Below are 27,363 nucleotides of genomic sequence, written 5' to 3' on the forward strand. Positions count from 1 at the left end.
CAATGGTAAGCTTCATGCATGGGGATTTTAAAACCATTTCCAAAATGGTGTGAACCCTGGGCACAAAATACTTCACGAGAACACAAACCTCAAATCAGAGAAGTTTAACGAGGGGAAAAAAAAAAAAAAGGTAAAATTGGACCCAATTCCAAAGTTCTATTCTAAATTGGGAATTGAAATCTTGCAAGGCACACGGCAAAAACCTCACAAGACCAGTAGAACACAATAAATGATTATGTATAGAGACCCTAGATACCACTATTATATCCACTAGAAAGGAGAACACCAGAATAGCTTTAACAAGATTTTGAGTATGGACGATTTTGGTGGAATGAATAAAATAAATCTGTCTGAATAGTGATTCAAGAACAGGGGTTTATCAATTAAATGACAACCAAGAATGGCAAGAGGTAAATATAAACACTTGTTGTTTTATTCCTTATATTGACAACTAATAGAGTATTAGAGATAGACACAAAATGCTGGAGTAATTCAGTGGTCTGGTAGCATCTCTGGAGAAAAGGAATAGGTGGCACTTTGGGTGAAACCATTCATCACCTATTCATTATCTCCAGAGATGCTGCCTGAACTGCTAAGTTAAGCATTTTGTGTCTATCCTTGGTGTAAACCAGCATCTGCAGTTCTTTCTAAAGCACATTAGAGTTCTTCACTACTATCATAAAGCACCCCTTTTAAGGGAACAACAGGGAAATTTGAACGAGAGGAAAAGAGAGTGCAATGTGATTTTATAAAATAGGGTAACCTTTGCATTGGCTTTGCAAACTGATAATCTAGATAGGACAGTCTGAATGGGCCATGCCAGTGCTGTGAACTTTTACAATGTACGAGATTAACATTATTTTTGTGTCAGGTTTGTCATGTTTCCCAATGTGCCACACAAAATTCGTGATGCCCAACTATCATGTAAATAATTTAAATTTAATTCCACCAAAATAAACATGGAAGCAATAGAGCAGTTTCATTTCCTTTTGTTGTTTTTCAAAGACACCACTGCAGCTGTAAATTCAGAATATATTCCATGCAGACCAAATAAGTTACTCAAAGATCATGCTGAGCATTTAAGTCAAACTTTTATCTTGATCTGCAAAACTTACATGTTAAGTCGTCTAATAACTGGCAACGCAGGCCAAAATATTCAGTACATTGGGATAATAGTCTGAAAAATAAATGAATGATTTGCAATTAGGATAAAATGAAAAAAATATTTTGAAGCATAGCATCTTGAAAGTTGATGTTGTTCAAGGAAAGCTATGCAGATATAGGAATGTTTGGTGAACCTTTGTGACTTTGTCGATGCCAAAATGTGGCAACACTTGTGTACTGTTTAGGCAAGGTCTGCTACATGATTTTACTGGGTTGTATGCAAAATAAATCATTTCACTGAACCAAGGTACATGTGACAACAAAGTATCATTGAATTGAAACATTGAATACATGCCTCAGTAAAAGTGCAGCACTGCATTAAAGGGTCCATATGAAGAACATATGTATTCTGCTGAGAATAACTCAGATCTGGACACCTTCAGATCTATAAATCTTGAACTATAAGAAGATCCAAATCAACCGAACAATGATGTAACAAAGGTACACAAAAATGCTGGAGAAACTCAGTGGGTGCAGCAGCATCTATGGAGCGAAGGAAACCTTTCTTCAGACTGATGGGGGTTGGGGGGAGGCGGGGAGAAGAAAGGAAAAAGGAGGAGGAGGAGCCCGAGGGCTGAGGGAGAGGTTGGAAGGGGAGGAGACAGCAAGGGCTAACAGAATTGTGAGAATTCAATGTTCATGCCACCAGGATGCAGACTCCCCAAGCAGAATATGAGGTGCTGTTCCTCCAATATCCGGTGTTGCTCACTCTGGCCATGGAGGAGGCCCAGGACAGAGAGATCGGATACGGAATGGGAGAGGGAGTTGAAGTGCTGAGCCACCGGGAGGTCAGGTTGGTCAATGCAGACCGAGCAGAGCAGGTTGGTTAATGCAGACCGAGCGGAGGTGTTCAGCGAAACGATCGCCAAGCCTACGCTTGGTCTCACCGATATAGATCAGCTGACATCTAGAGCAGCGGATGCAATAGACGAGGTAGATGAGGACAAAACAGAGTCCATGATAAGGTTAAAATCAGTTCCATTCGAAAAAGTTGATCCCAATGCTTCAGAATAATTGTCATGAATGGATCCATCACCCGCATCTCCTCTGCTCTTTTCCCCCCTCTCCCCAAAGAAACAAGGATAAAGTTCCCCAGGTCCTCACCTTTCATTCCACTGGCCTTTGCATCCAACACATCACACTCTTACATTTCCGTCACTTCCAACGTGATCCCACCACTAGTCTCATCTTCCCATCTCCACCCCTTTCTGCCTTCAGAAGATACCTCCCCCCTCCACAACTCCTTGGTTCACTGATCGCTTCCCACCCAAGCCAGCCCCTACCCAGGTACTTTCCCCAGCAACTGAAGGAGATGCAACACCTGTCCCTATACCTTCCTCCCTTGCCTCCATCCAAGGACCCCATCAGTCCTTCCAGGTGAGACAGAGGTTCACATGCACCTCTTCTAACCTCATCTACTGCTTCCAGTGTTGCCAATGTGGCCTCCTGTACATCGGCAAGACCAAACGTAGGACTCGGCGACTGTTTCGTTTAACACTTGCGCTCGGTCTGCCAAGGCCGACTGGATCTACCCATTGCTAACCATTTTAACACTCCTTCATATTTCCACAGTGACCTTTCTGTCCTGGACCTCCTCCTTTGCCAGAGTGAGGCCATGCGCAAAGTTGAGGAGCAGCACCAGCTTACCATCCAACTATATGAACATTGAATTCTCCAATTTTAGGTAATGTCTAACTTAGTCCCTCCCCCTCTTTCCTTCCCCACACCCCCTTTTCTTCATTCCCCCTTCCCTCCCTTAGTCCCACCAGGGCCCCCACCCATTTCTCCCCATCACCCATCCCCGCCCTCCTTGCTATTTTCCTCGCAATCTGTAACTCTTCAAACCCGTCTCAATAGACAATAGGTGCAGGAGTATGCCATTCAGCCCTTCGAGCCAGCACCGCCATTCTTAAGAGTATCTAACTCTCTCTTTAAACCCGTCTTACACCTATTGCTTTTATATCTGGCCTTTGTTCTAACCATCTGCCTGTCAAACAATCCCCTCGCCTGCGTCGACTTATTACCTGCCATGTTTTGTCCTGCCTTACCCCTGCCCAGCTTTCTTCTCCCCTCATCCCCCCATAATCTTTTTTAACACAAAAAGTTACCTATCTGTTCTCCAGAGATGCTGCCTTACCTGCTGTTACTCCAGCACTTTTTGTCCTTGTGTATTAACCACAACCTGAAGTTCTTTGTTTCTACAGTATCTTTAACATGAAGATTTTTGTGCCTTATCTTTTGGTGCCTTAACTTTAAGCAGTACTTTCCATTTCTATAGCGCCCTTAATGTAACGAAATCATCAACAACTAGATGCCCTATCGCTGCACAGTTTACGTGCCTAAAATTTAAGGTTAATTCTCCTATTTTACATTCTATTTTATAGATTTCTTTCAGAAAATACACGATGAAACATTATTTGTCCTAAAAATGTCATTCATTTTATTATAATTTTCATTTTATTAACTCGATACCTACCTTTGGTTGACTCCGCGCATGATGCTGGTTGGGGACCAGAGTGGAAGCTGAGTTGTGAGGACGACATGCAGGAGGAACTGATTAGGTTTCTGTATTTCAAGGCTTGCCGATGTATCCGTTTGACTCAGTGTATATAACTGATCCCAGGCGACCCTTCTAATCTGTAAGCATTAAAAATCTGACGTCATCTTCAAATCACCTACAAAGTCAATCAAACTGTATACAAAAAAAAATACGTATAACATTTTCAGTAAGATCTACTCTATATTTAATTCCAAAATCTTTGCTTCTTTCTCATCCTATTCTCAAGAGGGTTGGTGAAGTACATTTGCATATGTAGGACTTTTCCATTCATGAGGTATCACTGATAAATAACCAAATTAACAATGGGAACTGAAATATCTCAGAGAGGAAACACTTTTTCTCACAGAATGTGGTGAGTCTGTGGAATTCTCTGCCTCAGAGGGCGGTGGAGACAGGTTCTCTGGGTGCTTTCAAGAGAGCTAGATAGGGCTCTTAAAAATAGCGGAGCCAGGGGATATGGGGAGAAGGCAGGAACGGGGTACTGATTTGGGATGATACATTGAAGGCTCGAAAGGCCAAATGGCCTACTCCTGCACCTATTGTCTATTGAAAGTTCACATTCTCTAATCCCAGGTGTGATGAATTCTTGATCCCATATTTGTTCAATGAAAAAGTATCACAACAAGGTCGCAGTTGATAAGTATATAATGATAAAAATAGATTTTTATACCACTGTTTCATTTCTTACCTCAGCACTAGGGGAACCAAGCAGAATATCTATGATAAAATCATTCACACAAGGAAGAATATAAAATGAACCTAAAATCAAAAGAATAACCATTGTTAAATTCAATAATCCAATTCCCCAAATCGAAAAATCCACATCTAACTAGATCTACTTACAAGTGAAGAGACTACCACAAGTCACTTTATGATTAGATTAATGCTCTAATGAGAGATTATTCTTCCAAAAGGCAATTACTATTCAGATAAATACCAGCTTCCTTATTGATTCCAATTTATTTCTAATATATCCCAGCTGCTGAATTTAAAATAATTTACTGATGTTTCTTATTCCATATAATATTAGTTTTAGTATGCAGTTAAGTTTAGCAAAGGCAATTGCTGGTTACTGCCTCAGTGTAATCTACTATATTACATTATTTGTACTTAAGTATGATTGTGCCTAATGCATAGTAGGATTGCTACTGAACTGTATGCAAACAAAAAAAATCACATTACCGACGTACATGTGACAAGACAGTAACATTGAACCATTGGAATTAACTTTCTAATGCTGCTAAACAGAGTATGGATAAAATGTCACCTTGAAGAGGATCCAACATGTAATAGAATGATCCGAGTAAAACATTACCTAGTTGCTGGCACCGCAGCTGTAAACATGTAACCAGAAGCGATAAGGCCTCTCGAGCAATAAGAGTATCTTTGGTGGAGACAGAGTGCTGCTTCACACATATGCCTGCATGCAGCGTGGTTGATTCACCTTCACTTCCAGAGCTGCAGGTGCTGCCTGTAGAAAATTAATTTAGCTGTTTATTTCATTAGAGAGATTTGTTTACTCCAAAGTCATCTTTTGGTTAATCCAATTGCAAACTTGATACTATTTTGTTAAACCAAAATCACTTGTTGACTTTTTCACTAAGCCGTAGAATCCTCATTTTCAGCTAGAGGGCATTCTAAGATATAAAATTAACATGCCAAATTAAAACTACTAAACCAAATTCCGTGTCTAACCAACTACAGCAAAACAAGAGTCTTACGATCGTAGCCTAATGGCACTTATAGAAACATAGAAAATAGGTGGAGAAGGCCATTCGGCCCTTCGAGCCAGCACCGCCATTCATTGTGATCATGGCTGATCGTCCCCTATCAACAACCCGTGCCTGCCTTCTCCCCATATCCCTTGACTCCACTAGCCCCTAGAGCTCTATCTAACTCTCTCTTAAATCCATCCAGTGATTTGGCCTCAACTGCCCTCTGTGGCAGGGAATTCCATAAATTCACAACTCTGGCTGAAAATGTTTCTCACCTCAGTCTTAAATGACCTCCCCTTAATTCTAAGAACCTCCTCTTTATTCTAAGATCACCAAAAGTCAGCTGGTGAATTGTTACTGTAAATAGTGTGAAAGGGAGTAGAATCTAGAAGGTAGTTGATGGGATTATGAGCACAATAAAATGGATTAGGATGGGATTATTGTAAAATAAATGGGTGCTTGATGGTCAGTGCAGACTCAGATCAAAGGGCCAGTTTCTACACTGAGATTCTAAAAGTAAACAATACAATTCATCAAATATCAAATTTGCACTAGTTTTGCAAAATGTTCATCTCGAAAAGCTCACCAGCAAGGAGATCATCAGAATACATAAAGATCTGATTAAGTCACCTCCAAAACCTCTTGGCTAAAGTACTAGATGCAGAGACAATAATAATACAGTAAACCTTTGTTATAATGGACCATGGGGGAGGGGGGGGGGGAGGAGGGGGAGTCCGAAATTGCCGACTGTCCGCTATAACGGAGTACGGTATTATTATTTTTTATAAAAGCAGGACAAACAAACAACTGCAGTTGCTGGTTAATATACAAAAGGACACAATGTGCTGGAGTAACTCAGCAGGTCAGGCAACATCACTGGAGAACAGCGATAGGTGACGTTTTGGGTTGATATCCTTCCTCAGAGTCTGGAATTGGGCCTGGAAACCAGGTGAGTTGATGGCACTGGCGTCCTGGAAAGAGGCGAGGATTGGTGGAGTGCAGGCAAGGGTCGGCAGTGGGGGTGGCACGCGCAGATTGGAAGCAGCGAATTAAGCTGTGCGGGTTGGCAGTGGCAGCAGTAGGTCCAGCCGGGAAGCTGCGCGAGCGGCAGTGGCAAGGCCAGCCAGGGCTATAAGCAGCCAGGGAGGTGGCGGCAGCCTTCAGTAGTTCCGTCCGCAATAACCAAAATCAGTTCTACAGGGGTCCATTAAAACAAGGGTTTACTGTACCGAAAATAAAGATTCAGAGAACTGTGAAATAACATCTATTGTTACTTCTGTCAGAATTTGCAAGGTTTATCATGGCTAACAGACTCTTCCTCATTTATCTGCCAAAATGGAATTTCATAACTTGTTCCAATATCTAATTTGTCGATCAATAACTCGGGTAATCTTCAAACCAAAGCAGGCAACAGCTTGAAAAGCAAGAGCTTGAGATATCCTCACCTGAACTGCTGAGTCTATTTCGAATACCAACGGAGAATAAACAATTGGTACTCTCTCGAATTGGCTGGCAGCTGCCCACCAGGTCAAGACGTCCAGCTGCTGCTGCCCATGTCAGCCTCATAAAGCAGGCTACTGTTGAGGTGAAATCATTCACATCCATCGTCTGCAACATAAAGTTAAATGTGGTCAGAGTAACAAGCATTCACAAATATGCTTTTTGCTGACTGGATACTGGGCCAAATGCTGACCATGACCAGTGGATCTGATTGAACCACCAATGCTCAGTAGTTCCAGACAATAGTTCCCTGCTTATCCAGACCTACCAAAAATCTAAAGAGAGCTCAGTGACCGACTCCATGCGGAGATCACCTCTGTGATTTTAAACTAGTTACTAGCACTGTTGCACGATTAGAATCCCCAATGATTTGAATGGAGATTCCCAATCTGGAAATTAGGATGAAAACACAACATTAACAAAATATATTGTATTAGTTTGTTCATTATTTAATATGTTATTCTTAAAATACGTTTTAAAATCTGTATACAACAACCTTAATAGTTAAAAAAAAAGTTGTGTATCACAATTGTTAAAAATAACTTTCAACTCTTATCTCCAGCCAATCTTTCTGTCAAAGCTGCCCAGAGCAGGATCTCAGCAATCTGTTATTTGAGGCCTGGCTATGTTGTCTTGCAATAAACACCTCCCATGTATGAGGGATAGTGAGAGGTGGGTGGGATGTATGGTCAGGGTCAGTATCAACGATCAAAACCACAAATTGAATGTAGCTCAAATAACCAACACTTTAGTTCAACAGAAATAAAAACTTTCAAACTTAAAGGGAACACAATTTGTACAGGTCATTTCCCATTACACATTCTGCACTTTCAAACTAATGCATAAATACTTGTGTTATAAATTACACAGTTAGAAATAAATATTACTGATTTTATTTACCTGTATTGCCACTCTTGCTGCAGGTATTATCTCCTCAATTCTTATTGATGATCGATCTGATGTCACACTCATTTGTCTCATCGATGATTTTTCTTGACCACCACACATTGATAATTGACGACTAGTCTGTCGACCAATATTGCGAAATGGGCGCGAGGACAGTGCTTCCATTCCATCTTTCAAGAAATCATCATCCAGTGTAGAAGGCATGGTTTGGCCAACGAGCAAAAACCTGATGAAGGAATCAGTATGGATAAATAGAAATAGAGTCCCAAAAGTTGCACATGATTGGGATATTATCTGAAACAAACCTTCACTGTCATGTTCTAATAAAATCCACGTTGGATGTGCTCAGAGGGCAAATTAAATAAGGTGTGACACGGTGGTGCAGCAGTAGAGTTGCTGCCTTACAACACTTAGTACCAGAGACCCAGTTTCGATCCTGGCTATGGGTGCTGTCTGTACGGAGTTTGTACGTTCTCCCCATGAACGTGTGGGTTTTCTCTGAGATCTTCGGTTTCCTCCCACACTCCAAAAACGTACAGGTTTGTAGGTTAATTGGCTTGGCATCAATGTAAAAATTGTCCCTAGTGTGTGTGGCGTATGTTAATGTGCGGGGATCACTGGTCGGTGTGGATTCGGTGGGCCGAAGGGTCCCGTTTCCACACTGTATCTAAAACTAAAATAATCTATTATATAACAACACAAAGCATAGCAAAAACTAAATGTTCCAAGTTGCTACCTCAAAAGGTGCAATTCCTTTATTTTGTTTGGGTAGAGGCTCGGATCATTCCATTATTGAAACAAGTTAAGTAAAGTACACTTACTTTATACAGCAATTCTGAGGAAGGTTTAAAATTACATTTCTGTTGAAAAAATATTCAGTCCCTGAACCTCTATGCTCTTAGCTAAGTTAGATGAGTGGGGTATGAAGGAGAAATTTTAATAATCCATTCTATTAGTTGCACCAAAATGATTTTGGACTGAGTCATAAAGTTGTACAACTTGGCCCAACTCATCCTCGCTGGAAAATATGTGCCCTTCAAAATTACAGATTGTCTCTTGCCAATAGAGAAAATGTTGAGTAGCCACATCCCAGTATTCTCAGATCGGTGCACAAGACCTTTGTACCTTCAGACTGCTAAGTCGACAAAATCTGAACATTTACTTGCATGACAAAGTTACGTAAAAGGGTTAGAATTATTTAAAATGTTGATGCACAAAAAGAACAAGGGCAAGCATTGGAGGGCAAGTATTGAATACAGGTGATTGCGTTGCTTGGCCAAATATTCGAGGGGCACTGGAGTCACATACAGGTCAGTAAATGTCATATTCCCTATTAATATTTTGTTTAGTTGAGGTGTGGCTGCAAGTCAAAATTGTTGAATTCATTCTGATTTTGAAATCAATAAAGGGCATAGTGAAAATTAGCCCGGTGTTTAATAATTCTACAGGGTAGTAAACAGGATAAAGTATTTTGAGTGACCAAAGGGTTAATAATTAATACACACAAAGTTAAGTCCAGCAACAAAAGAATTAGAGAGGCATTAAGAGAAACTTTAAAAAATGTTAGGATTTGGAACAAATAAAAGTATTACGCTATTTTAAAGCATGGGACCTTGATTTTTCTCTTACCTACTATTCACTTGCTTAGAACCCATTGTGAACATCTACATACCTGTGTTGATGAGTACATTTATTTTATTTGAGTGACGCAGTGTACATTGGCTCTCACCTTGCGAGCTGCAGACAGATTGAATAAACTCCCTGCCTTGTCTCATAATCCACCTCAGATGGAATAGAATCCCGCTGCATAACATTCACTACCAAGCTGAAAAATGAAAAGGTATTTTTAAAAATTAAATATCAACGGAATATCCTTAAGAGTTTCAAATCTTCAAATGGTATGATCCTCTCAAACCACATTACTTGTTTGGTCGAGTATCTCCAACAACATTTTAACTAGACTTTAAGACGTCAATTATTAAGCAGGAGATGCCTATCAACATTTAATACAGTTTGGTTTCCGGCGACCTCTACGTGAATTAACTAGTATAATTCCCAACAGCAATTGTGGACTGAATAGCGTAACTTTAGCCAGTTGGGACTGTTAATATCCTCTTTTTTGCAATGATATTAGATCTGGAATTACACCATTCCCCATCCAAAATGATTATACTGCAAATACAAATTTCTTGACATGATACATGGAAAAAGCTGCTAGGTGCAAACGCCAGGGGAAAAAAAAAAAAAAAAAAAAAAAAAAAAGCCAGTGCTCTGGAAACTCAGAATTGAAAAAGTGCAGGAGAAACTACATACCGGCTAGAACAAGCACAGACTAGATGAGCACTTCGCCAAACACTTGCACTATCAGCCAGGGCCTGCTGGAGCTCCTGATACTAACCATTTTAACTCCCCTTCCCATACAACCTTTCTGTCCTGGCCTCCATTGCCAGAGTGAGGCCACATGCAAACTGGAAAAATAGCACTCTTCCCTCATCCCACCCATTTCTCCCACCATCACCCACCACCCTGGTTACCATGTCAGTTAGCTCTGCAGGTGAACTTCAGAGTCTAGCAATAGAGCCCAATATTGCTAATTTGTGGCATTACTGTTCATCTGATATGGATTTGGATGCAAAGCGGGATGGAAGTTAATTTTTTAGAAAAATTAGGTAAACATCTCTTTTACCAGAAAAGGCTATGCCGCAGCTGAGACCATGCCACTGGAATCTGGATTGTTTCAAGTGAGATTATTTTTAACATGACTTTGCATCCAAACCAAATGCAGAGAGGGTGTGGCTAGATCAGACCCATCCAGCCCTGGTCCATTGTCTTTGCTGGTGGTGATACCAATTACCAGAACATTTGGCAAAAATAAAAATAAGGGGGGAAAATCCTCAGGTTTGGATGCATTTATGATATACGAAATGTAAAAACTGGGTAAACAAAGACTGGGATGAAAAAGAAACGGGTATACACACATACCTTAAGCCTCCTGCTTTGAGAAAATTTTCGCAGAAAGATTTTGCACAGTTTCTTGCCATCTCATCATCTGACGTTGGCATGAGCTTGGAACTGAGAACCTGCACAAACAGAATAAAGTCTATATCAACAGATGCAGTGGGTAGATATACTTAATGATCTAAAGGAATGATTACTACAAAATTTCCCATTTTCATCCAAATACCTTTATGTTCTCTTTTTGGATGTTGTTTAAACAATAAACAAACATCTGAGAAACCTCCTACATCAGAATTAAAACGATGTAGCATTTGACATAACTCTTCTGACTAACATACCTTTTCAAATCTCATTACAAATATATCTTTGTGCAAATCAACTTATTATTTTAATATGACTTTTAGGATATAGCCAGTCATCCTGTATAAGAGTATAGTAGTAAAGAGGTCCTTCTGCAGTTGTACAGGGCCCTGTTAAGACCACATCTGGAGTATGGTGTGCAGTTTTGGTCTCCTCATTTGAGGAAGTACATTCTTGCTATTGAGGCAATGCAGCATAGGTTCACAAGGTTAATCCCCAGGATGGCGGGACTGTCATATGAGGAAAGATTGGAAAGACTGGGCTTGTATTCACTGGAATTTAAAAGGATGAGAGGGGATCTTGTAGAAATGTATAAAATTATAAAAGGACTGGACAAGCCAGGTGCAGGAACAATGTTCCCAATGTTGGGAGAGTCCGGAACCAGGGGGCACAGTCTAAGAATAAAGGGGAGGCCATTTAAAACTGAGATGAGTAAAAACTTTTTCACCCAGAGAGTTGTGTATTTGTGGAATTCTCTGCAAACAGAAGGCCAATTCACTGGATGAATATAAAAGAGAGTTAGAGTTCTAGGGGCTAGCGGAATCAATGGATATGCGGAGAAGGCAGGCACGGGTTACTGATTGTGGATGAACAGCCATAATCACAATGAATGGCAGTGCAGGCTCGAAGGGCAAAATGGGCTCCCCCTGCACCTATTTTCTATGTTTCTCAAGCTTTTGAGATCAGTATAAATATTAGGAAGAGGAACACTTAACATTTTACCAAACCACATATAATATAATTCCATAATGAGTTAATAGATTGGCATAATAAAATTCTAATTGAATTACAAGAACAGCTCAAACCTCTAGATTGTAAAGCACTCTGAAGGTAGACATTCCCGGTGCTGACGATCTGAACAGGCTCTCCAGAATCGTATTTGCACTCGGCTGATGCTGTTGCTTTGAAGAAAGTGAAGGCGACTTGGACGTTTGGTGACTTGAATCAGTCAACAGTGTTTTCTGCTGTGTATAAAAGTGCATCAGTTTAAAGGATGTTACAAATTTTTTAAACACTAAACTTTGAAACTAAAATGAAGTTTAACAGGTTTAACAAATGGGGCCAAAATCTTTCCATTTAAACACTGTGGTGGCAGATTCTTTCCTGGCTTGTTGTTGAGGAGTTATCACAGAGTTTCTAACTTAAATAGTCTATGCGAGTAAGAATTGTATTTTTGAGACCCATTTGAAGATTGATTTTGCCATTGATTATAAGAGAAGTGGGTGATTTAAACAGAACTATTTTCTTTTTTAAACCCCTCAGGCAGTTGTGGCAAGGTCAAGGTTACTCTACAAATCGTTACTACGTGACCATACTTTGCTACTTAAAGAGTGGATGTTCCTGAGATTCTAAGACCAGAGTGCAATTTTAAAACACTGGAAGAAAAATAAGAATACAATAGCTACTTACTTTTCTGCCTAAAGCATCAAGTGTATCCAGCGCTTCCTGAATGGCTGGATCCGTTGGAACCAAAAGCAGCAACTTTCGAACGCGAACTGTAATTCTGAAACAGCAATGAAAATAGAATCTTTTAAAAAAAAAAGTCAACATGTGGACCAATATAATGCAGCAATTTAATCTGGCAGTATTCTGCTGCTTACAGCGTGTAAATATTATAATGCAGCAATTTAATCTGGCAGTATTCTGTCGCCTACAGCATGTAAAGATAGTCTTATTTTGTATTATTATAAATATTTTAAATGACTGCAAAAAGTTGAACAAATGTAAAAGAAGCATTTTATTCCTTTCTGAGGAAATTTTTGCTTTTGTTTAATCGTGCTTTAGTATTTTGAAACCCAGCAATTTTTATGAATTAAATTTTAAGTTCAAAGGAGGTTAAGGTTTGGGTTCTACATAATCATCAATACTCCAGCAACTATAAGGTGCATGCCTTCACTTTACAATGTCAATTCCTCATTAAAGTAGTGTTCTTTAATGGAAATGTGGACTAGTCTTGGACAGCAGAGAACAGCGTATTATCTATGGTGCTCCTCATACAAACTATATGTACAGTAACAATGTGTAAAAGTGTTGTCTCCTTGCTTTTCAAATATCACTGATTTTGTTCAATGGTAATACTCCATAGGTAGAGGTTTGGTTTAAAAGATACTATTAAACACAACGTCAATATACGGAAGCGGAATCTCACCTTGGTTCTTCAAGGTTGGCAAGTTGATAAAGCATATCAAACACATTACACACTAGTGCCATCACAACACCAGGCAGTGATTTCTCCTGTTGCAAAGGTAAAGAAACTCGTCAGATGCACACTAGCGGAGGAGAAAAAAACACAAGCAATATCTGCATCAATTTCTAACAGACTATATTCTGCACAAATTGAGTATTCAATTCAAAAGTACTAACGTTGCACTGAGCGCAACGCCAAATATAAATACTTCTATGGAATTGTAGCACAATTTGCTTAGCATTTGTTTAAACTGTTGTACACACACTTTGCATACTTTACTACTGGCTTCATGGCATTAGCATCCACACCAAACACTAATAATGTTAAGTGGCCACTGGCAAATTATGCCATCATTGTAAAGAATATGAGAAAGCAACATTCGTCTTTAACTACTGCAGTGCAGCACTGAGATGTATTATATCGTCCACAAATCTCAAAAAACTCATTAGCCAATACAAACAAACACCATAAACATAGAAATAGAAATTAGGTGCAGGAGTAGGCCATTCGGCCCTTCGAGCCTGCACCGCCATTCAATATGATCATGGCTGATCATCCAACTCAGTATCCCGTACCTGCCTTCTCTCCATACCCCCTGATCCCCTTAGCCACAAGGGCCACATCTAACTCCCTGTTAAATATAGCCAATGAACTGGCCTCAACTACCCTCTGTGGCAGAGAGTTCCAGAGATTCACCACTCTGTGTGAAAAAAGTTCTTCTCATCTCATAAGGTCCCATAAACAACGAGAAAGTGATTTGATAATCCAAAATAATTTGGCAACATTGCTGGTGAGATTTCTCCTGTTCTTCTTTGAAATGGACAATTATAGTTGCCACATTTACCCAATGCCTGAGAGTAGGAGTTGACTTAATCCATTTTTTCAAAGGACCACACATCCAGCAATGTAGCTTTAAGTTACTAATGCACTGGAGTCAGCTCAGGTACTCTTATTTCTAGAACTTGAACCCACAACTTTTGGACTTAGTTTGAGCACTGATAAATTTATCTAACAAATCTACACATAGCCAAAAGGGATTTATTGCTTGGATAATCAGAGGCACCAAGAGGGGCAATGAGGAAAAATGTCCAAATATATTACCTCGTGGTAAATTAGTCACTTACAAACCCTTTTGGTTAAAAGGAGTGTACGGTCACCAGTAATTAAAACAACATTAAAAAGTGAGGTCTGATATCATACGACCAAATTGCATCTTTCTTCATTTAATGACTTTGCATTATTATTCACAGATTCAAATAACACAAATGCTCTAACCTGTTCCATTGCGTAAGCTGAATTGAATACACTACTACTGGTAGAAGAATCAACTGAACTTCCCGAAGGTGTACCCATTACGGGCATCTTTACAGTCAATATTTGTTCATCGACAAAACCCAGCTGGTGGAGCAACTTTTGATCTTTGTTCATGGTGAGCTAGAAAGAAAAAAAACTCATTACATATTCACGCAATAAGCAGCAGAACCGAGATGATATCAAATTATTTGACCATCAAGAAGAGACGGGTTCTTATAATAAGATAGAAGAATGTGAACTGAAAGAACAAAATTATTCCACTTACAGGCCACACAAGGCAAAAAGCTAGTCTCAGAAAGTTACAAATACTTTAGCTATTGCTTTGTTTAAACAACATAATCAGATTACCCAGTAATGGTCACTAAAATAAAAAAAATATAGAACAGTACAGCAGAAACACAGCCCCCTCAGATTACACACCAATATTAATCATGTAGGTGACACCACTATTTTTTTGCTTGCCAACCTGAAATAAACCCACTTATCACTACCCCTATATTCCAGTGATTAGCTAATTCCATATATGTCAAAAGATACTATCGCATGCTTTGATCTCTTATTTTGCACAGTAACCTTTAATGTGGCACCTTATCAAGTACCTTTTGGAAATCAGATCTGGCTGGGTAAATCAACACATTAAGAATATTGTCACTGGCAAAAAGAAATGTGTAATGCTCACGTTCAAAAAGCTCCAAGTCTGTTTTTTCTTATTAAATGAATAGAGTAGAAATTTTAAAAAAATTCCCTGGGGTAAAACCGTATTACCACTTAATACATGGACAGATTTAAAACCTCTTCCCTACTAATCTTAAACCATATGCCTTTGGCTTGATTTGTTTTTCTTTTTACTCACCAAGCTATCATTGGCAAATATTTGTAAGTTATCCAACGGACAATTGATATGTGTTGCCATCTTCCACCTGACACTCCCAACAGTTTCGTTGCTGTGAGCCTAAAATATGGATAGACTGTCAATATTAGTTGGGTAGTTGTTACTTGATAGCATCAAAGAACCAGTTTGCACATTCAAATTAGTAATCAACTTAGTTGCGATAAACTGTGTACATTTAAATAGTAACATCGCATTTGATTTCAGACAATAAATGACCTTAATCTTTTAAATGTCAAGATGCCAAGGACCATTTCTCTGGGTTGCAAGGAGACATCAAGCTATGTAAAGTTCAATGCATCATTCACAGATTGTGCAGTTAATGTAGTCACTAATAATCTACTTTAATCAATGATTAAGACCACTATGGCTTAACTAGAATTGCAGATATATGTCACTATTATATTTAATTGCACTGTATCCTGGAGGTTAAATAATAAAGAAGTTATAGCGAAAGCCACATTGAACATTAGATTCAAATTCAATTGCGATAAAGCCAGCTTTGAAATGTGCAAAATTGTTAAATTATAAAATATCGTCCAATTCCAAGCAATTATTTCAGCATTATGAAGAATCGATATTTTTTTGGCAATTCCTGACAATCATAAATCCTGCAATATTACTTCCCTTTTATTAGAGAAAGGGAGTCAAACACAAACCATTTGGTACGATTAGTACTTTAAATATGCATGCTGATATTCAATTCCTCCTTTGATGTATATCAGTTTAGTTTGTAAGATGTAATTTTCTTCTTTCCAGCTTGCCGTCTTTAGTTTCCTATCCTGAATAATGTAACAATTATTTGGCAACATGTTTTTGCTAATATTAAATATAACTTGCAATTTGAAAAATCAAGGAGAACAGATTCTCTGTTGTGCACAGGAAGAGAGTTAATTTGAGGTCAATGGATATTAGCAGGGACATACAATGGAACTGTAGTCCTCGCAAATAGGATCAAGTGTCCAGATTGACACTTTATTTCTAGTAATTTCTTATTACCAATTACTAATAAAGACTTTTGCAATGGCATCTGTTTTCCCTCTTAAAGGACAATGTGAATTAGTTATAAAGGTTGAATTCGTTTTTTTGGGGAGGAAGAAACTATATTAAAACACCATAGTTATTACTGGATTAAAAGTAAGAGGGATAAGGGAAATTATGAAGGTTTCTGTGGGAGCTTGAAGAACTTTTGTTTGGAAATACAAAATCAAACATTCAACAAAACTAACCTCGACAGTAAATGAATCTTTTGAGGACTCACAAATGACCGAGATAGTGACGGGATGTCCATGGAAAGAAGCTCCATGAGGTAGGATCGTCCGGGGAACGGAATATAGATCCTGCAGAAAACCCAACCACAATCATAAACACACACGGCATCTTAACTTCAAATATCAGTGGCAATTAAAGAATACATTGTGCCAGAGCAAAAATTTGCCATGTTCAGCATTTTGTCAGCAGCTTTCCAACTTCTTCGACAGGCAGTAGCATAAGCATTCAGGTGCATTTCAGTGACAGCATCTCAACAGTGGCTTACTGGTAGAGCTTCTACCTGACAGCGCCAAACCCCTGGGTTCAATCCTGACCTTGGGAGCTGTCCGTACAGAATTTGCACATTCTTCATGTGACCACATAGATTTCTTCCAGGTACACCAGTTTCTTCTCAAAACCCCAAAATTAGAGTTTGTAGGTTACATGGCCTCTGTAAATTGACCCTGGTATATAGGGAGTGGATGAGAAAGTGGTATGGTATAGTATTAGTGTGAACGGGTGATTGATGGTCAGTATGGACTTGTTGGGCCGATGGGCCTGCTTCCCTGCTGTATCTCTAAACGAAACAATGCGGATGCTTCCATCAACCAGGCATCCTGTTTCCATGTTTCCGTTTTTTTTTGGTCTGGTTTACCGATAACAATGCAATACTAATGAGTTTCAATGTATAAAACAAAACCGAATTTGACTAAACATGCATTTTGTTTCTCCGCTAAACACTAGTAGCCCTCGCATCCTTGAAGTCCACTTCGATTTGGTCAACTAATCCTGGTAAAAGACTGCATTTTCTTGGCCTCCCTACAGAAAGGAATGAGGAACCAAATCATACTCATTGTTTTGATAGATTCCAGGCCACGCCAACAGTCAGTCTAGTCTTTTTCCTCCTTTGTTATTTTTAGTTTGTTGAAAAATGTTTTTTAGTGTACCTTTAGTTTTGTATTATGGAAGGAAGGGGGGGGGGGGTGTTAGGAAACCTTTAAAAAAAACCAAAAAAACCTTTCCTCAATAGAGACGCAACTTTTTCCGTGTTGTATCTCCATCCGCACTGCAGCCTAACATCGTGGAGCTGGCGGTCCCTGTCCAGGGATCGACTTCGGAAAGCCCCAACCGCAGGAGACTGCAGACTTTAACATCGTGGAGATCGCATCCCTTGGATAGGGACCGACATTTGGAGCCCCAAGACACAGGAGCTTTGATGGCCCCGATCATGGGAGCTTCGATCGCCCCGACTACGGATGGTTCGACTCCCCCGACCGCAGGAGAAAAGGAAGAAAGAAGTTAAGACTTCCATCACAGTGGGGAATGTGGAGGAGCCGCTGTGGGATGTTTATGTCAAATTTTATGTAGTTGTGTGTCTTGGTGCTTTTTTTGGTATGACTGTGTGACAAATCAAATTCCTCGTATGTTGCAAAACATACTTGTCTAATAAATTACAATTATGATTATAATTATTAAAATATTACGATTTAATTTGAATTAAATAAGTCTAAAAAGGTTTTCATTCGCTTACCTCTATTGTAATCACATATCTTTCAGCAAGCAGCAGCAGACGTTCAATTATGACAAGTTTACTGGACCTACAATTAAAAATTAAACAATGTAACAGAGATTCTTGCCTGGTTCTTTGAAAAACAAGTTACAAACATTATTGAGCATTTTGTAAAAAGCTGTGCAAATAATGGCTTTGAGAATTAACATTAAAATAAGCATAAACATGAAAATGTCCAAAATGACAGGAATTTACCTGTGAGCACCTCTCAAATATAGTTATAGAGCGTGGCAACAGGCCCTCCGGCCCAACTTGCCCACACCAGCCAATATGTTCCATCTACACTAGTCCCACCTGCCTGTTTTGGCTCGTTTGCAGGACACCACCATTCACCAAACAAATATGTAACATTGCAAAGTCCATAGTCCCCCAGGAAAAGAATCGCCCAACTTCAAACCCAGCCTGATCCATGCAAACCTTGTATGTAGAGCTCATAGTCTACTTCAATTAATTAGTAGAATTCAATCCATTTTGCCATTTTATATTTTAAAAAATGTTATAAATACTCTGCCGGTCAGATAGTGACTGGAGAGAGAATGAGTCAAATCTTTGGCTTGATGACCGATCAGATGAAAGGTTATTGATTTGAAATATTAATGGCGTTTCTCTGCGCCAAAATTCAGTATATCCATTATTTTCTGTAGATAATTATTTTTCCATAACAGTTCTTCAAAATCTGTCCAAAACCATGAATAGACATATTCCCTCTGCTCAAACCTTTCAATATGTTTACACCGCTCACTAACAACCCTAACACTGGACAACATTCTGCAAGAGTTTTTGAATTACTGGAACTCAATCCTTCTTTCAATTTCTTCCATTGTCTTCCTGACTACACTAACTTAATTCCATTCTCATGTCCTGGTATTTTCAGAATCATCTGAAATGGCTTCTATTGTGCTACCATACTGTTAATCATTGGTGATAATCAAAGATCTCACTTAGCCAGTGTTTATCTTATGTACATACCGAAACTCAGAAACATCAGAAAGTGTAGCATCCTTTTCTATATCAATACCAATGATAAATACATCTCTTTCAACTGTCTTTCTTGATACCACAACTGCCTCTAACTCTCTGGCTGAAATCAAGTAATTGATTGGCATGAAATTTCCTTTAAGTATGGGAAGAACAAAATGTTTATCAACAGTTTATCCCCATTGCAAACTCGATTCTTTGCTGAATGGGTCCATGCCTTGCCTTTGGCACCTCTGGCCTGGCAGATAACACCACATGATTGACCAGATTAAAATCAATTTCCGATAGCTCCGGCTTTTCAACATGGTCAATATACACAAACACAGCAGCAACTTCTTTTATGCTTCCCAACTGTATCCCATGTTTCTCAAACCAGTTTAACTGTTGCTTCTTGGGGAGCTTTGCACTAAACTGTCCCTATAGAATCTGTTTCTGTCCAACTATTACAGTGCAATATCATTGCAGGCTATTTAAGAGGCATACAGTTACCCATATAACAGTTTACTCCACATTAAGAAATATAAACCTTTGAACTTAAAGATTCCTTGGAAGTTGAAGTAAAATTTAAAATCAAAGGCTACGTCTTTTGTATTTCCATATAATATGACCAATTGCCATTTAACAGCATAAGCAAGGTCTAAAGGAGCAGAAAGATATCCATGGACATGAAGGAAAACAACATTACCTGGATGGTGACTGTACCGATGTAGCAACAGTGGGCATGGCCGTCGCTGTGAGCATTTTAGTAGCTCGTGTAACAGCATGCGTCAAGGTAGGGCCTCCTAAAGCTGAACTAGCAACCTACACATGGGTGGAAAATGAAGCAAAGTATTTATTTATTTTTTTAAATGAACTCAGCAATGAAAAAAACACACATTTAATCTCCCTACTTACCTCTAAACGTTTGTAACAATCTGCGATGAATTTCTTATGAAGGGAAACAGAGTCCTGAAAGAGAAGTGGTCAGAGTAAGTCTTTGCAACGAGGTGCCATACGTACTGATAGTTATAATATACATTTCATAACTGAGATTATCCTGGGTGCTTATAAAGTGTTTACATTTCTGAGAAAAATCAATAGTTTCAGAATGGAATACTACTGCTTTGCAAATTCTTCTTTTACAGATTGGATGAAGAGTTCCTTTCAACTTTCTCCTTCTGCACATGCTGCATGACATGCAGAACTTTTCCAAAATGTTTCTGTTTTTACGAATACTTTGTAAATGAGCTGGCATGCAAAAATAACTTTCCTCATTATTGGCTTGTAATGTCTAAAAAATAATGCTTGCATTTCAACTGATAATTTCAAATTATACGGGTGAATTTTATAAAATTGCTGTGTGTATATATATTTATTTATTTGTTTATTGTAATTTCATATTATACTGGTCAATTTTATAAAATGCTGCACTATGTGTATATACATATCTGAGGCATGGCTTTAGAACCTAGAAGAAGAACATAGAACAGTACGGAACAAGAACACAACCTTTAACCCAAGTAGTCTGTGCTGATCATGATGCCAAATTAAACTAATCCCATTTACCTGCAGGTGACCCATATCATCCTATTCCCTGCATATTCATTATCCAATCTAAAAGTCTCTTAAATACCACTATTGCCTCTGCTTGCACCACCATACCCGTCAGTACAGTCCAGGCACCCATTATTCTCTGCAAACAAAACTTGCCATGCACATCTCCTATAAACTTTATTCCTCTTACCTTAAAGCTATGACTTTGACTTTTGAGATTTTCAAAAGGTTGTGATTGGCTTCCCTATCTACGACTCGTATCATTTTATATACTTCTATCATGTCTCCCTATAGGCTCCAACACTACACAGAAAACAATCTAAATAAGTCTAACCTCTCCTTATAGCTAACGTCCTCTAATTCAGGCAGCACCTAGTAAGTCTCCTCTATACTCTCTCCAAAGTATCATCCTTCCTGTAATGGGACAACCAAAACTGCAACATGGCTTCCTGACTGTTACATTCCATGTCCCAACAGACGAGTACAAGCATACTCTTTCTTTAATCAAAAGTCAAGAGAATTAAGAGTGTTTTATTGTCATATGTCCCAGATAGAACAATTACATTCTGACTTCTTACCACTATCTTGTTGCCACTTTCAGGGATCTAAGGCCATGGACCCCAAGAACCCTCTATACGTCAATCCATTTAAGGAGCCTGCCATTAACTGTCCACTTACATTGGACCTCTCAGAGTGCAACACTTCACACTTTCCCAGATTAAACTCCTGTCATTTCTCTGCATTTTCTGTACCGATATATCTTGCTGCATATTTTGACAGTTTCCCTCACTGTCCACAACTCCACCAACTTTTGTTTTGTTGTCTGGAAATCTACCAGCAAATCCATCTACATGTTCATCCTAACAACTAATCTCTATGGAATGTCACTGGTTACATTCCTCCAGCGAGAATAATACCTTGCTACCGTCACTCTCCGTCTTCTACAGGTAAGGTAGTTCTGAATCCAAACTACCAATTCACCATAGACCCTATGCATCCTAATCTCCTGGATCTGCCTACCATAAGGAACTCTGTCAAATAGCTCACTATGTCAACAACATTCATTACCCCATTCTTGTCAATCACTTTTGTCGCCTCCTCAAAAAGATCCAGCAAGTTTGCAAGGCATGACTTACCCTGCACATAGCCATACGGACGATGTATTAATTTCACATGCATGAATATCATTATTTATCAAAGGCCATATCCATAAACTTAGGCATCTTCGGGCTTGCAGTAAGCAAATATTTTGACATTCAATTTATAGAATTAATCCATTTCAGACATACTTTATTTTTATAGTATACCTTTTTTAAACGTGGATTCAGGCTAATGTAACTGTAATTAATGATCAGATGGATTGCCTCATGAGCAATTTCTTCATCTGGTGACTCCATGGCAATTCTCCAGATAAAATCCATTCCTGATAGCTCCAACTTTTCAACATGCTGATCAACAGAAACAAGAGTGTGCAATAGTTCAGTGTCATTTGAGCTGTGCCACCATTGACAATTCCAAATTTTAACAGGTGTTTCTTATAAATGGTCTGCAGCTTCTAATTAACAGAATGAGTTAGTTCATCAGATCTAAGTTCCAAAGGTCTCCATCTATGTTATTCAGGATGTGTAGGAAAGAACTGCAGGTGCTGGTTTCAATCGAAGGTAACAGAAAATGCAGGAATAACTCAGCGGGAGAGGGAGCATCTCTGGAGGGGTCTGAAAAAAGGTCTCGACCCGAAACATTACCCAATCCTTCTCTCCAGAGATGATGCCTGTCCTGCTGAATTACTCCAGCATTTTGTGTCTACCTATGCTATTCAGTTCTACTGACAGATAAAAGGTTATTGATGTAGAATGTTTAAGGTGGTACTGCATTGCAAACAAAGGAATGAACATGGATCTGACGATCCAAGTCATACTACTAAATGTTTTTATATAACATTTGAAATGCAGTATCACTGCAGACAATTACAAGATGGTGGTACAGTCGTCCACAGAACATGCTCTTCTGATTTGGATTTTATGATGTTGTCGAAACAGGACATGGGATGCACTGCAAGGGAAGTAATGCAAGCAAATTGTCAAATATTGTTTTAGCAGGTAGCCAACTTAAAAGTCGCCAAATTATCTGTCTTCAGAGCTGATAAAGATCTACTGGAAGCATTGCTTTGGTCCCATAAAATCCGCCAAACACCAGTAATTTGGCATCTGATTTATTTTTATAGCTGGAACATTTTAATAATCACGATGAGCTGCCAGCATTAATTATAATCTCTATTGCATCTCGTCGGGCAGAAAGCCACCAAATTCATGAATTTTATTTATTGGAAGGAGGATAATTGAGTTTCTGAGATTCAGCAGTAAGTGGCACAAGTGGATAGAGAAAGAGCTGCCCACTCAGGATTCTGTGTATCCAGTTCACTGCTAGCTCCACAACAAGTAATGCCAGGGTATCAAAGCCGGCTAGCCAAGAATACCTCGGAAGACACAACAACATGCAGCAGGATCAACAGGTCCCAGTTTAGACAATATCACAGGAACTTTTGAATTACATAGATTTTAATATTCAAGAGAAGCTACCAGCATTAACTGTAATCTCTATTTCAACTGTCACACTACCGATGAAAGGTCATCGATATGTTAGCTCTCTTTCTTCACCGATACCGCTTCATATTTCCAGAATTTCCTGTTTTTTTAAATTGACACTGGTGAACACATGAATTAATAGATTTGATAGGCATTAGGGACTTTCACAGGCTGGTCATCATTGTGATTATATGTAGAAGAGGTTCCAGAAGCAGTTGATGATTTTACTTGAAATTAATACTATAGATATTGAAGGTGAGAATGATTGGGAGATGTGCTGGATATGACCTATCATAAAATTATTCAGGTGAAGCTTCTGCTAACAAGCCGACTACAGCGAACTTCTGGAACCCTCTCCCTACCTTCTATGTCATCATCATAGTCAAGGCCCACATCCAACGGTACTCTCTAGTTGTCATTATTACAGAACAAATAATGCAACATTCAGTAAACATATAGCTTACCAGTTGAGCTCCTTGTTTTTTCAGTCGATGGTCAGAAAGATTCACAATCTCAAAAAAGGTTTTGAAGAGATTAAAACCTACAATGAACCAGAGCAGTTGGTTACTGTTTCGGAACAAGATTATTTTAGTTAAGATGCCATACGGTGACCTGAGATGGCTAAGCAATGAAATGAAAAACTGAGCAGGGTTATTAACAAGTCTTCAGTCATTTATACACAAGCTAGACCCCACAGTGGCAATCCTCGACATCACAAATTTTAGCGGTGAAAAATATATTGAGGTTGAACAACAGGGCTGACAATCAAACTTCTGTCTAGATCCCACAGATATTCAGTTTAATAGGATAGAATGAAGGCATGATCTCAGACTCTCATCAATGCAACCCACCAACTAGCAACACATTTTCTTGCTCAAATACTGTCCAATCTTTAACATGCAGCTTTCAAAGACAGCATAATTGCAAACAGCCAAGGAAAAATATTAAGAAACAAGGAATTGCAGATGCTGGTTTACCAAAAAAAAGAAAAAAAGACAAAGTACTGATGTAGCTCAGGCAGCATATCTGGAAAATACTGATAGGCAATGTTTTGGTGGGAAGTGGAATAAAGATAAAGGAGAAGAGGGTCAGGTTAAAATGTAGAAACAAATAATATCAGATGCTGGTTTATACCAAAGATGGATACAAAGTGCTGGAGTACTCTAATTTGTGTGTGGCCATACTCTGACAGTGGAAGTGGCACCAGACAGAAAGGTCAGCATAGGAATGGGAAGGAGAGTTGATATAGTTGGCAACTGTTAGATCCTGTAGGCCTTGGCGTAAGTGTTCAGCAAAAAAGTTGCAGAGTCTACGTTTGGTCTCAGCGATATACAAGAGAACAAACGATGCAGTAGATGAGGTTCAAGGAAGTAAATATGAACCTCCGTCTAACCTGAAAGGACTGTCAGGGTCCCTGGATGAAGTCAAGGGAGGAGGGAAAAGGAAAGGTGTTGCATCTCCTGCAGTTGCGGGGGAAAGTACCTAGGGAGGCAGTGGTATGGTGGGAAGGGATGAATGAACCAAGGAGCTACCAAGGGAGCACTTCCTGAGGAAGGCAGAAGGGGTGGAGATGGGAAGATGTGTTTAGTGGTGGGGTTCCTTAGGAGGTGATAGAAATGTCGGAGGAACATGTGTTGGATGTGGAGGCTGGCGAGGGGGAAAGTGACTAGCCTCAGGATCATACCCAGGCACTATAAAGGCAGGAACTCTAACTGTGCCACCCAATTCACAAACATTAAAATATTTTTGGCAACCAGTAAATTTGGGAAAGTGCTCTTAATGCAATTCTGGGAGTAGGGCTTATCACTTATATACGGAAAGGCTTTGCTCTACGCTGAGCCTCACAATCGTCTGTGTGTCGGTCTCCCGGGCAAGAAATGGGCCAGGGGTTGCACAGTAGCTAAGAAAAGGCTTTAAGGGTAGGCGTCTGATGAGCACAAGGCCAGCAGAGGATCAAAACCATTATTTCCATTGAATGGAAATTGTGATGCCCTAAGTGAACTTTGCAGAGGCACATTATTTAGACATACATCATGAATAGGTTGACATGCAAAATGCAAATTGCCTTCAAAGTATCAATTATCCTTTAAAAGCATAAAAGCTACTGGATTAACTGTGAAACACTTTGAAGTGCCAAAAGGCACAAGATATTTGTTCTTCACATAAATAACTACATACCGTTCATTGTGATTTCATAGGGTTCTAGCTTGAGAATTTTCTCTTTAAAAAGCTGTTGCTGAACATCGCTCTCCAAGTCCCCATGCCCTTTGGTAAACCATTCGAAGCACAACTAGGGAAATATTGGTTATCAAAAAAGAAAATGTTACATTGCAAGTTATTTTCTTTCTCACATTTACTCTCAAAACTACACAACCATGTGGTGTACCAAACTGAAAAATCCCACTATAAGCAATATTATCTTTTAAATCCATCCTATTAACTACTTACTACAACCACGATTTTTATTTATTCATTTTTCCAGGTATGTACTGCCTCACCCCCACTTAGCATGTTGGCGGGGTGCAAATTAAGACAACTGAGAATTTAGCCTCAAAATAATGGATTATAGTGTGCAACATGCAGGTGGTGGCATTTCCAATTGCCAGCTACATTTATCAATCAGTGGCAGAGGCTATGGGGTTAGAGACTGTTTTGAGTTAGTGTAGTACATTTGCTTGATATTACACAAAACAGTTCAGTGCACTAACACTAGAAAGAAAAAAAAATGCAGATCCTGGTAAATGGGATGCCAATGAAGTGGCTGCTTTATCCTGGATGGTATCAACATTCTTGAGTGTTATTAGAGCTGCACTCACACAGGCAAGAGGGGAGTACTTGACTTGACAGATGGTGGAAATGTTTTGGGCAATCTCTAGGTTAACCAGTCCCTGACCTGCTCTTGCAATTGAGCTTCTGGTCAGTAGCAACAGTTGGGGACGTTCATGATGGTGATGTTGACAGTGAGGATCTTGGTGATGTTGGTCCCATTAAATGTCAAGTATTGGTGGCTAGATTTGCTCTTTTTGATGATCATTGCTTTGAGATTTTGTGGCATAAAGGTTTCTTGCCACTTATCAGCACGTTCCTTTATTTCCTCTTGGTTGAGGTATGTGCAGGTATGGGTTGATTCATTTGTTGGCGCGAGTTGTTAATTCAATTGAGCAATGTGTAATTATCAGTAAATATCCCTACTTATGCTGCAAGGAAAGCCATTGATAAAAGCTGAATCATCTTTGTCTAAAGCACTTCACTGAGGAACTTCTCCCCTGATCATGGGGAACAAGGACATGGCAGACCAATTGAATAAATACTTTGGTTCTGTCTTCACTAAGGAAGACTTAAATAACCTGCCGGAAATAGCAGGGGACCAGGGGTAAAATAAGATGGAGGAACTGAGTGAAATCCAGGTTAGCCGGGAAGTGGTGTTAGGTAAATTGAATGGATTAAAGGCCGATAAACCCCCAGGGCCAGATAGGCTTCATCCCAGAGTACTTAAGGAAGTAGCCCCAGACATAGTGGATGCATTAGTGATAATTTTCCAAAACTCTTTAGATTCTGGAGTAGTTCCTGAGGATTGGAGGAAAGAGGTGTACATGATAGACCGGGCAACAGACACAACTTTCTTCAGCCTTCTTCGTTCTTGGGCATTCAATTTAATGATCCAGGCCATGATATAACGAGCCAGTATGTTCCCCATTGTACATCTATACGTTAGATAGAATATTTTATGACATGCCGAATCCACTCGAGTCTTGAGTAAGTAGAGGCGTTAATCAGCTTTTTGTGATTGCATTAATGTGCTGGGCTCAGGTCGGAACATAGACGTGCACGTCTGGGAACAAAGCTGTTGACTCTCCACTGCTGAAGATGATTCATGGACCTTATGCTATTC

General features: G+C 39.3%; 1 protein-coding gene across 2 annotated transcripts in view; it reads right to left on the reverse strand.

Annotated features, from left to right (window-relative positions):
- Positions 1-27,363, reverse strand: part of usp24 (ubiquitin specific peptidase 24) — a 135,675-nt gene that overhangs the window by 60,431 nt on the left and 47,881 nt on the right. Inside the window, exons 20-39 of one of the 2 annotated variants that reach the window (XM_055641602.1) lie at positions 25,650-25,761; positions 23,936-24,012; positions 22,194-22,334; positions 20,248-20,301; positions 20,039-20,154; positions 18,337-18,403; positions 16,784-16,894; positions 15,519-15,617; positions 14,627-14,785; positions 13,313-13,398; positions 12,574-12,667; positions 11,970-12,125; positions 10,828-10,925; positions 9,575-9,670; positions 7,840-8,071; positions 6,885-7,047; positions 5,040-5,195; positions 4,413-4,483; positions 3,641-3,801; positions 1,116-1,177 (exon numbers count right to left, since the gene is read on the reverse strand). In XM_055641602.1, the coding sequence (XP_055497577.1) occupies positions 1,116-1,177; positions 3,641-3,801; positions 4,413-4,483; positions 5,040-5,195; positions 6,885-7,047; positions 7,840-8,071; positions 9,575-9,670; positions 10,828-10,925; positions 11,970-12,125; positions 12,574-12,667; positions 13,313-13,398; positions 14,627-14,785; positions 15,519-15,617; positions 16,784-16,894; positions 18,337-18,403; positions 20,039-20,154; positions 20,248-20,301; positions 22,194-22,334; positions 23,936-24,012; positions 25,650-25,761 (2,311 nt within the window). Of the gene's footprint in view, positions 1-1,115; positions 1,178-3,640; positions 3,802-4,412; positions 4,484-5,039; positions 5,196-6,884; positions 7,048-7,839; positions 8,072-9,574; positions 9,671-10,827; positions 10,926-11,969; positions 12,129-12,573; positions 12,668-13,312; positions 13,399-14,626; positions 14,786-15,518; positions 15,618-16,783; positions 16,895-18,336; positions 18,404-20,038; positions 20,155-20,247; positions 20,302-22,193; positions 22,335-23,935; positions 24,013-25,649; positions 25,762-27,363 lie in introns of both variants that reach the window. The other variant, XM_055641600.1, reaches the window with a different exon arrangement.

Source organism: Leucoraja erinacea, chromosome 10 (assembly GCF_028641065.1).
Source record: "Leucoraja erinacea ecotype New England chromosome 10, Leri_hhj_1, whole genome shotgun sequence".
Classification (NCBI taxonomy): Eukaryota; Metazoa; Chordata; class Chondrichthyes; order Rajiformes; family Rajidae; genus Leucoraja; species Leucoraja erinaceus.